Genomic DNA, 12,296 nt, shown 5'->3' with positions numbered 1-12,296 from the left:
GCCCAGACGTGGGTCCCGTGCTCTCCATGCCACTGGAGTCAAGCTATCCTGGCTGATGAGGGCTGAAAGCCCGAAACCAGTCTTAGGATGCTTGTTTCCAGTCCAGGGAGGACCTGGCCTGGCAGTTTGGGCTGGACTGTTCCGATTGGGCGCAGGGTCAAGATTGATTTGCATAGGGCTGGGTCCAAACTGGAATGGCATGGTGAGCAAAAAAACGATGGATTTAGGCCCCGATTTGTGTACTGGTGTGAATGTATGACATTGTCCAGCATTCTGTCCGTCAATTGTTCTTTTTGCAATTGTCACCCCGAGTGGGACGGGTATGCCCAGACGTGGGTCCCGTGCTCTCCATGCCACTGGTGTCAAGCTATCCTGGCTGATGAGGGCTGAAAGCCCGAAACTGGTCCTTGGATGCTTGTTTCCAGTCTAGGGAGGACGTGGCCTGGCAGTTCGGGCTGGACTGTTCCCATTGGGCGCAGGGACAAGACTGACTGCATATGGCTGGGTCCAAACTGGAATGGCATGGGCAGCAAAAAAACGATGGATTTAGGCCCAAATCTCTGTACTGTGGTGAATTATTTTATTTTATTTTATTTATTTATAAAGCGCGACATTCATCCCACTGGGATATCCCGGTGCTAGTTGTGGCGGAGAAATCATGAGTCAGGTTATGATTAGTTGGGGCAAACGGCATTGCTAGGGAAATAGGTATGTTTTGAGTTTCTTCCTGAACTCCATGTGTTCTTCAGTTAGTCTTAGCTCCCGCGGGAGCTCATTCCAATGAAGTGCTGTAAGGTGCGAAAAAGTGCGTCCACCTGTCCTGCTTTTACATATTCTCTTGGTCTCAGCTAGTGCTAAGGAGCGTGACCTTAAGCATCTGGGTGGGACATAGAACTTGATTCTATTCTGTAGCATCTTGGGGCCTGTGTGATGGAGTGCCCTATGAGCGTGTCCTAGGAGTTTGAAACGCGCTCTTTGGCGCATAGGCAGCCAGTGGCGTTGTTTCAGGCATTTTGTCGCAGAACTGTATCTGCTCTCATTGCAGTGGCGCAGTGAGGCACAACAAGAAGAATTGTTTACATTTCTCCTCGTTTTTTTCCTCTTTCAATGCGTGCTGCATTCTACAGCATGGATGGAAAGAGGAAATCACCTCAATTGATTGTTTTTGTGCAGGAAGGGGTCCCTACCTGCACAAAACAATCTCCCCACGACGCGGGCATCCTTGCACCATAGTGCAAGGATGCATGTGCCGGCGCATGCCGGCCGATTGTGCGCCAGTGCTGGGGAAAGCACAGGGATGCGACATACTGTTGTAAATATGTTGCATCTCTGTGCTTGAAACTGACTCATTGCTGCACAGCCAAATGGCTTGCGGCATGCACTGAGTCACTTTCATTGTAAATATGGCCCATAGTTTTTAGTCCATAACACTATAAGCTTGAAAGTTGTTTTGTGGGACATATATGTAGCTGGGATTGCTTGAATCACTCAGAGCCACTGGTAGTAATGGTGGGAGCATACCATGTTTTGTTGCCTTGTGTGTGCCATTACATATAGCAACTGTACAAGCATTACCATAGCAAATTCAGTTACCCATAGTTTTATCCCCTCTGCTTTCCCTCACCTTATGACAGCTCTGGCCAAGGAACCAACCATAAAACATCAATCATAGTTCGGTCAAAAATCTGCTAAGCAATCGCAACATTCTGGACATGTTTCAACAATGTTGGGCCTCATCAGGAGGGGGATAAAGATACACAGTCTGATTTAACCTGGCACAGTTGTAACCAGACTATCTGTCTTTTTTCGTCTTTCAGTGAGTGCATTACTCTTTGACAACTCAGTTCTCCATGGCTGCCATATTCTTTGTTGATTGATAAAGTCCTTTCAAAACAATGTGAGGTGTCATTGCTTACAAAATGTAGGAGAAAATAGTTTGCTACTTTTCTTACCGGTGGATGACCAGCAAAGCCCCTGATGAGGCTAAAAACATATATTTCACTGCTCATCTTTAATAATGTCCTACCAGTCTCTGCCCCTTCTTACATGATTGCGGATGTGATTAAACCCACAATTTAGAAGTGTAATTTGCTTTCTCATGTGTTTTGCTCTGTAGGACACCAGGAGTGCATCCGAATTTGCTATTAGTCATCTTAAAGGGGCAGTAAACATTGACCCGAAGAGTGATAAACTACAAGAAATTGTGCAGAAGCTGCCAGTGGACGGTATGTAAAATGCATTTACGGACTCTTTTAGAGAGCACATCACTGTTGCACTCCAGAATAAGTAAAATACATTAAATGTAATTCAGAAAAACATACACACATCAATATTATTTGCTTTGCAACAGAAATAAATCCAGCAATACACAAGATGTAGAATATTTTATTTCTCATAAATAATGAATTTCTCATTCAACACCATCTCCAACTACCCCACCCCGAAACATAGCAACACAGTTAAATAATGCTTTAAGTATTTACTCTGATATGGGGGCAAATGTACATTTTTGGGAACTTGAGAGTACTCCAAGAAACGTGCAGCGGATACAGGTTTCTAGACATGTCATGCTTCCTTTTTACAGGCATGCAAAGGCAGGTCCAAATCCATAACTCCAGGCAGTTGTTAGGGATTTTCTTCTTGTAAATTTGGGGTTCGTGAAGCGCTGTCCGATAAATCGAAGTTCGCAACTGAGCCTAGACATCAAATGAACACATTTAAATAAAGTGAAACACATTAAGCTTCACAAAGAAGACAGAGAGTGGTTATCAAACCATACTGGTTTAGTAAAGGTTAAAAGTTTACAGAGGGCAAAACCATCAAATTAGTGTCAGTCAATAATCAATATATGAATGGATTAGTTAATATGGAGTTCAAATCAATCCAAATCATATAAGTAAGAATACAAACTATCATGAAGTTGCCTCAAAGGAAAAGTTGAAATAAATCAGCTCTCCCATAAAGAGTACCATACTCTACTCTAAGATGTCTTGAGAGGTTTTTAATTCTCACTTACACTCCACTAGGTTAAATTACACAATTCAAACATTTGCTACACCTACACATAGTTCCCATAAAACTATCCAATCATGTTAAAATAAAAAGATATAACCCTGAGCTCATTCGTTTCTCAGGATCCTCCACATAACAGCTTTGTAAGCATCCTTCAAACTTGTAATTATCTGCAAATAAAGTGAGATATATTGTACCAGCGTGTACTCTGCAGACGTACTGTTGTAGCCAACTCAGGCCTTCTGACAGGGCGCTGCTGACAAGCAAGGGTGCTTGCTATTTCTAATCTTATTTTAAAACCCTGGTTTTATTAAGTTTGTTTTGCTAAAGATTGGGAGCATTTTAGTGTTTTCTTACTTCACTTGCTGTATGTAGCACTGCACTTTTTCAGAGCCTTCTTACGGCTCTCTGGTCTGCCGTGCCTCGTGCCGTTTGTTGCGGAGAAAGTTGGTCTCTTCAGTCTCGCTTCCTGTGTGACACTAGATTTTAGTCAGGTTGGCGGTCTAGACATTGGTGCCTGACAGAGAGGTACACTATTTAGGTAGCTGCAGGGCACAGATACACTGTGCTGCTGACAGGCAAAGGAGCTTGTTATTTATAATTAGGGCTCCCGGTTTTATGGTATTTATATTTTTGCCATATCCGTCTGTATTTATCCATATTTATTTTTTGGGCATTTTATCTGTATTTATCCACATTTATTTTTGCCACAATCAAAAGTTGACACTGCAGCTAGTATTTTTCCACATTTATTTAAATTGACAATTCACACATGCACTCGTTATTGGCCAACACAATACATTCATCTGATAAATTTGCCATTTGCAGAATTTCCCAAATACGCTTAAAAGTGCTATCACAAGCCATTTGTCTCAGAACCTTGCAGTTTCTGTCATCAGTAGAGTGCCACATCCTCTCCCTCACTGAACACCATACTGCCACACTGAGAGAAACACACTAACTTCAGCTACAACCCAATTGTGCCCCGCTATAAACACCTAGAAGCAACTCAATTCAAATATGCACTAGACTAGAGTAATATGCCACCTGAAAAAAAAGTAACAACGTACTGGATAAAAGCAAACACTCACAGGGAAGACACCATAATGCTTTTACACTCATTTTCCAGAAATCAATGAGTGTATTTGCTTGAAAAGCTAACGACATGAAAAGAAAAGTAGTGCTTCACTTGCAAACTCTGAAAGGTGGCGCTAATGTGTTTGGGTATAAATAAAACCAAACTGGCCACTTTGCAACTACTCTGTCTTGTTTTATTTAGTTATGTATTCATTGTTTGCATCTTAAAACCTTTTTTCTCTCCTCATGAGGCTGCATTTTGATGTAGAAAAAAAATTCCAGACAAAGACATTTGCAGCAAACGTGTTTCTCCTTTTTTGGATCCATTTCACAGAGGAGCGAATGACGAAAAGGATAGGAAAGAACAATCACAGTTTTCTACAAGTGAGGAGAAGCGCAGCAGAAAGAGAGGGAAGAAGAGGAAGAAAGGGGGGGGGGGCAACAGAAGTGGCCACTGTCCTTATCTTGACCAGTAAAAAAAAAAGAGACCGCAACGGTTATGGGCTATGCAGTCCAGCCACAAACTCTTTGTGTCCAGGTTGTTCTTGCAGCCACATATACACAGTGTACTGCTCTGCAGTCCGGCCACAAACTCGGCAACATCCACTGACGTAGCTAGGCTTTGGCACCCCAGGGGATGCTGGCATTCGATTCCTGTTTTTGCCACCTGCAAAACTGCATACGCCACTGACTCCAGCCCACCCCCTCCCCTCTTCCCCGAGGGCACTTACTTTTGATTACTAATGGCTGGTGAAGAGCTCACTCCAGGGGCTGAACGGAGCCCCGGAAATAAATGGCTGGGCATCAACAAAAACGTTTGATGTTACTTGTAGGCAGGCACAGCCCTGGAATCAGGAAGAGGGCTTGGAGAAGACAACTCTGCTGGAGCATGGCAGTAGTATTTTCCCGTTTTTACATATAAATACAGACAAAGGAAAACTTGTTTTCCGTCTGTATTTATATGTAAATATCCGTTTAAACGGAAAACCGGGAGCCCTATTTATAATCCTATTTTAAAACCCTGGTTTTATTAAGTTTGTTTTACTAAAGATTGGGGGCATTTTAGTGTTTTCTTGCTTCGCTTGCTGTAGCACTGCACTTTTTCAGGGCCTTCTTACTGCTCTCTGATCTGTCCGGCTTGTGTTGTTTGTTGCAGAGAGAGTTGGTCTCTTCAGTCTCTCTTCCTGTGGGACAGTAGGCACTGCCATTTTGTGCAGGTTGGCGGTCTCGATGTTTGGGCCTGACAGGGAGGTCCACTATTTAGGCAGCTGCAAGGCACAGACGCGTGCAGCGGGCGATATGGCGGTGTGCCGTAGGCGCGCCAAAGGCACGCCTGTCTGTGCCAGGATGATGCCAGACACCAGGACCCCTGCCGGTTTTTTAGGTCTCGCCTGAGCCAGCGCATGCGCTGCTCTGGCGATACATTTAGTGAGTGGGCTTTAAAAAGCCTACCACAGCTTTTTGTGTGGCATACTGCATGCTGTTACGTGCACAGGCAAGAGCAGAGGTGCATCTGGCTTTCCTCTTGCTCTCCAAGCACGCATGCCTCGCTCAGCCTCTCTGACTTGCACGCCCCCCCCCCCCTCCCCAGAAATGCTGCCAGTAGTGGCACTGAGTGCACGAGACGTGCCAGTTCCCAGCTGCACTTTTGCTGGTATTCACCAATATGTGCTATGTCTTTCCCACTCTCTCGCGCAGTACTGAGTTCACTCCAATCACAAGTGGGGCAGGAACAAAGCTCACACCTATTGTAAGAGGGTCTGAGAAAAATAAGTCTTGCCATGTAAATTGTATTCTATTTAAGGAAAAAAGGGGATTTAACTTAAGGCTACACCATAGATTTTCCTTGATGACGTTTCATGCTAGCAGTGTTGTGGACTATGTGCATCTAACAGGCAGTCTGTGACAATCACACATTTACTGGGCGTGTGCATGGGGATTCTGGCTAGAGTGTTAGGAGAGGGACATTTGCATAAGTTGCAAACGTATGACTAGGTCTGCGGAGGCTTGACAGTGCTGTGATGCTCAAGCTGTCACGACTGGTGCCCCTCCTATATGACTCCCGGTGGCTCACACCCGCAGAAAGGAAACCATCAGACTAGAGACGAACAAGTGTAACAAAAAAACAAGCATTGGCATAGCAAATAGGTCTCGACTTTGAGACCTTATAAGTGTTTAGCCATGCAACAGTTGATGTTATTGTACCAAGGATATTGTGCTGCATAACTAAATACTTATAAGGTCCCAAAGGCGAGACCTATTGGCTATGCCAATGCTTGTCTCTTTTGATTTTACCTGTTTCTGGTAGCATGGTGTTGTACTTGTACTGCGCTCCAGTCTTTCTGGAATGTAGCAGTTTAAAGTGTTTTATGCTTTTGTTTAAAGTGGAGCAGTCTCTTGTTGGTCAATTGTTTCTTGACCAGCAGAGAAGAGTCCGCTCTCATCTACTCTCCGACTTCAATAAAGGAACTAAAGCCTACATGCAGGATTTGTATCTTCATTTACCATACATGGCAAGTTTAATGGCACTAAAGTATTCCTCGTCTGAACTAAAGCAACTACATCAGGCTCTAATTAGGGCTAATACTCCTAATGTTTGCTGCAAACAACAGCTTTCATTATTAGAAAACTGCGGCTTTTCATGTTTAGACCCCTGCATATTTCATGTGCGATGAATCTGATGACTTGCACTGATCCGCTTTCAGTTCCTGATCAAATTCATCCCACAAAGCCTCTTCTGCAAGCTGCCAACACTACATGTTTATAAAAGGACAGTACAGGAAAGATAGCTACTTGACTCTACTGTAACGTCAGATATTTATCTTACATTGTAAGCATAAATTAGGAGTTTTAGCCCTAATTAGAGCCTGGTGTGGTTGCTTTACTTCAGAAGAGGAATAATTCATGCAAAAGGAGACATGTTGTATGTACTTTGTGGATTTCAGCCCGCCCATAGGCTTGCTATGTGTTGGCTCCCTTATCGCTCCATTATCCAGTATCCCCATTTGTCTGTGGCATGCATGCGTAATGCCTCTTCTCGTCTTTAGCCCTCCCCGAGAGCAGGGACTAAGTATTACTATTCATATACAGCGGCCATTTTAGGAAATGTCTTTGGGACAACAATTTTCTTTGGTTTAACAGCACTCTAGACAGTGCTTGTGCTTTTCGCAGATGTTTTTTTCAGTGTTTGTCATCAATCATCGAGTGCTTGAAAAACAATTGGGCATCAGGTGCAACAAAACATCCAAACACGAACAAACGTGCATTCAAAACAGCATTATAATTACAACTCCTCTCGTAATTGTATTCAACAGTGTTTCACCGGTTTTTCTGTAGCCTCCTACCTAACTTCCCAGGCACTCGTTCTCCGGTACAGTGCACCCACTTTTATGAATAAAAGCTGCTGCCTGGCTGCCACTCCCTGAGAAGGGAAGAGTGCTCAGACCTGAAAGCATTTTTCAGAACTTATTTTCCCCAACCCCCTTGTCATCTTTTCACCAGCCTTTTCCCACAAACTAATGACAGGTCGACTCCCCAGTAGATACTGGGGCTCCAGCTGAAATACACCCCTTGGTAACTGCACCCAAATGCTCATGGGTTAACTCACTCTGAGCTCGCTCTGTTATTAACAGGTTCATACATCTTTTTCACATCTCATCACATTTGCTGCAATGCCCTCACTCCTACAAACATGCTATGAAAACAGCCAAAGACATTTTCAACACAGTGCTATCTTCTCAAATTACAAGGATGTGTGCATAAGTGTATATTTGAAAGGGGTCTCATGCTGCCCTGATTAGAGTTACAACCCCTAAAAGCACGGGCCGTGGACTCTCTTCTCAATCCAAAGCCACTGTGTTACCGGCTTCCCTCATTTCTCTCCTCACAAGTATTTCTTTTTGTGTGGGATCTATCAACAGGAGATGACTTTGTTTATATTTCTCGCCTAAACATTTCAGCCCCCCTACCTCAGGCCTCCAACCTCCACTGCATAGCATCTCGCACACCTCAGTGGCTGTGTTAAAATGTTTTACAAATAACATCTATCCGTACACCTCTCTATTGCTTTAAGGCTTACTTGGCATTACATACATATTTGGGATAAAGTCCCAACATTGCATTCTGGGACATGTAGTGCCTCATACATATTCCAGTATTTCACATCTGAAACATGGAATAATGATTTTATACCATTTCCCATTTAAAAACACGTCTTTTGAAATCAGTTTGCCATGTTTTTCCTTGAAGCAAGCACCAGTTTCACCATTTCGTGTTAGGCAGCAAAAGTTTGGCAAATGAATTTAGCAAGTTTTTTCTATGCACCTGCACAAAGTTACTATATTATGACCCGTTATGCCGCAGACTTATGTCTGCTCCTGAGTCCTGTGCACATCCCACCAGTAAAACCATTGCCAATCAATATTTACACAGTAGGCAAACAAAACACTATTTCACCACTGTTAAGCATCACACCTGAGCGTAATAGAAATTATTATCTAGACGGCAGAAACCTGGCTATATATTAATCCGAGCAAAACACAGTTGACAGTCCCCAGTTTGAAAAAGGAAGCAGGGTTTAACCAAAGTAAATGGATTATCCATTCAACATGATAAGTCTGACCCCTTCGTATCTTCTCCAGCGACTTTAGAACGACCAGAGAAACTGAATTAGCAGGCAAATGACGCTTTTCTAGTCTTTTTTTATTTATCAACACAAACTCGGTCAATGAAAGTATTTTAATTTAGCTAGAAGTTTAACAAAATTTGATAGATATTTGGTTTAGCGATTTCCAAAGGATATTTTTACTGTATCATAAGTATCTCACATGTGGAATGTGGATGTTTGATCTACACAGAAACATTGGTGGTCATTTAGAGTGCGATAGTGCAAAAGTTTTCCGATTTGTTGTGAGGACCCCTGCTCCACAAAACCCCCAGTTTTCCTGCCTTATGAAGAGGTGGGGGAACAACCTGGGCTCCGGCAGCTGACCTACAGCTACTTCTGAAATTGGAAACCTTTGCCCTCTGGCCCTCCGCTACAGCAACGCAGGTGTATGAACGCCAGAAGATCCGCCATATTTACAGCAGGCTTTCTGCCATTCATATATCCTGCCTGGGCCCATCATGCAATGCATGAGAAACTTCGGTGAAAAAGAGTGAAATGTCCCGAAAGCAAAGGGAGACTGGCTGACATCTTGTCCGGAATCCCAGAGTGAGGTCCATCACATGGCATCCCATGCTGAGATTCCAGGGTGTTACGTGTCCCAGGCTCCTCCGCCGTGTTGACACTTCTCTTCATGCCTCAATAAAACCCACTTACCTGCACTTGCACGATGTCAATATGTTTTCTATGACAAGTGCATGATAGAAGGATTTCATTTTGGTGCACACAAAAAAAACTGTTTTTCCAAAACAAAAAGAAGTACTTTAACCTCGGATTCCATCCCCACCGAAGTCACAGAACCTTGTGCCAGAGTAGAGTGGGAGTCAGAAAGAAATGAAACGGCGACTGCGGTATGTTATTGTTTATGGATATATTCTATTTTGGTGCAAGTGCTCCAGCGCTGAATACCAAATCCCTCTCTACGTCACAGACCACAGATCTCTACGACCACATTCATTCACTCATTCACTGGTGGGGCCCATAACACCATTCATTCATTCTTCTTTAGATCTATGGTACTCGAGAGGGGATCCTTTTATTCCATAAGCTGGAATGGGAGGAAATCCACAAATCCCTGATGAGTAATAAGTTCACCTATTCTTCCCTACCTCACCAGGATCTAAACTTTTAACCTAGTAGTTCCTCCCATGGATAGGCCATGGATCAGCTGAGTTGCTGGGTAGAGCGACACTTAATTCTTCTAAACAGTATACATCAATGCACTTCTAAAATAATAACCAGACACAGTTCTTATAATGAATTGAAATATTTATCTAAATAACGCATAAGAAAATCATAAAGCATTCAATATTTTGATTCGCATATTTACCTAATCTGGCTAAATGACGTCCTCTATGTCAATTTCAGATCTTTTGTCTCTATGCCCATAAATCGATCAATCAGTTCGTAAATTAATTGAGCATCTGATCAGTCCGCCAAAGTCTCTGGTAAGCAGCTGTCCAGCAGTGTCACCGTCCTCTCCGTCAGAATAATGTCAGGAAATCGGGTAAAAGTGCACTGACCCTCTCTATTCTACTTCTTTTATAATAAAATCAACAACAAAATGTTACAATACATGTTTTTAAACAAATTTGATTGGTGGAACCAGGATCATTCTTCCTGATTCCCATACGCTAGATGTTTCTTTAGATGTAATTTTCAATTTACTAATAATTTGCAACAGTTACTTGTCCATTCAGGGCATTTTGGTTCTCATACGGGTTTGTGTCCATGGTGTCATCAATTATAACAGTTTTTAGTTTAAGGAAGTCCATTGTCTGAAGATTGGCACCCATCCCGGTGCGACCTTCACGGGTACAGTCTGCCTGGGGTCAGGACGAGGTTATTGTTGCTCATCTTTTAGCGCAGGCGCACTTCACCCAGTGACTTCTGTATATCGTCTGTCCGTCAAATAGGGATGGCAGCCATTTTGTGGCCACTCCAGAAAAGTCAACTTAAGCAAAGAAACACAAACGTAATTAATACATGGAAGTGACTATTAAAATGTTATTCCCTCACTAAACCCTTTATGTGTGTGTATTTATCTAGCAAAAGCAACACGCATTGCGGTTTATACTCACATTAAAAGCACAATTCACAAATCACATCACAAAAGCAACATATAACATGCAAATTCAAAATATCTAACATTAGTATGCGTTCGAAATTAGTTTACGTATCAATCAAGCCATGCCAATGCGATTCCCACGTGTATTTTCGAATTAGTAATGTTGATTATTCAAACACAGCAAACCATTAATACAATCAATATTAATCAGTTATTAGTTTTAATTTTTAACACGAGAAAATGGAGGAGGTATACGAATTTTAAGGAAAACCTCACTCCAGCAATCCCCCCTTTGGTGATATTATCACCACACAACACCCAAATTTAGTACCCTTTTTCGGAAATTTGAAATGACATACTCATAGCTCATAATTCAGTTTCTCCATATTCATCTCTTTTTGCTTTTTTATACATACTTTCTTTCCACTCATCTAAGGCTATCTCTTCTAAATCCTTTTCTGGATCTTTTCCTTTTCTCTTAAGTTTATCTCGTTTTATTGTATTATTTGTTTTCTTATTTCTACAACACATACACCCTAATCTTAACAATAATAATGCAACTATCACACATGTTAATGGAAACAAAATTTTACCTATAAAAGTACTACCTATTTTAGCTAAGAAATTTTTAATAGCAGCTATTTTCTTTCCCATTCTTGTCCATACATCTTCAACCTACAGTGGTACAAGTTCATCATGCAATTCAGTAATATTTTTAATGTAAACCTTTAGATCTTTACTCTCGTCTGGAATGTAAGTGCAACAATGTTGAACTTTCAGCATTCCACAGACTCCACCCTCTTTTGCCAATAGAATGTCAAGGGCAAGTCGATAATCTTCTAATTTTATTGGCATTCAGAGTTATTCCCACTGCTGGTATCAATGCACAAAATATGTCACCTACAATTTCTGCCCAAGATTCTCTCCTTCTACGCACTAAATGACTATTTAAACTATTTACACCCTCTTCTCTGTCCATGTGAAAGATTTTTGGAAATACCAGGCCTACATAACATGTGCCATACCAATGGTCTGGCAAACGATAATATGCCCTGTTCCCACAGATAAAATATATTCCAGGAAATACTGGATCTCTTCCACCTTTAAATCCCCATCCACCTATGATTCGGTATGTATCATGGCACTCACTATTACCTACAAAAAGATTATCATATGCAGTTTGATTCCTTCTTATAAAATGTTTTCCTTTCTGAGGCCTATCTAAAGCTATTGTTGGTGTTGACTCTCCTTTTGTCAGATGTTTCTCCATTTCTATGTCCCAAGCCGTTTTCTCAACCTTTCCTTCTGATGCCTTTTTGTGCATCTTATGCCTTCTTTTCTCAACCATATTCAAAAATGTCTTTTCTTCTTTCTGCAAACTGCATGTCAAATTATATTTAAACACAGCTTCTAATATTAGTTCACTAGTCTCTAAGAAAAATTCACCTAAAACTTTAGCAGGTTTTACCTTATTTA

General features: G+C 41.9%; 1 protein-coding gene across 1 annotated transcript in view; it reads left to right on the top strand.

Annotated features, from left to right (window-relative positions):
• The window catches only part of LOC146859211 (uncharacterized), a 123,178-nt gene that overhangs the window by 82,387 nt on the left and 28,495 nt on the right, over nt 1–12,296 (top strand). The window contains exon 2 of the mRNA XM_085649895.1: nt 2,117–2,225. Within this exon, the coding sequence (XP_085506021.1) occupies nt 2,117–2,225 (109 nt within the window). The remainder of the gene's footprint in view (nt 1–2,116; nt 2,226–12,296) is intronic.

Source organism: Triturus cristatus, chromosome 3_2, assembly GCF_964204655.1.
Source record: "Triturus cristatus chromosome 3_2, aTriCri1.1, whole genome shotgun sequence".
Taxonomy (NCBI): domain Eukaryota; kingdom Metazoa; phylum Chordata; class Amphibia; order Caudata; family Salamandridae; genus Triturus; species Triturus cristatus.
This window is presented reverse-complemented; position numbering and strand designations above follow the sequence as displayed.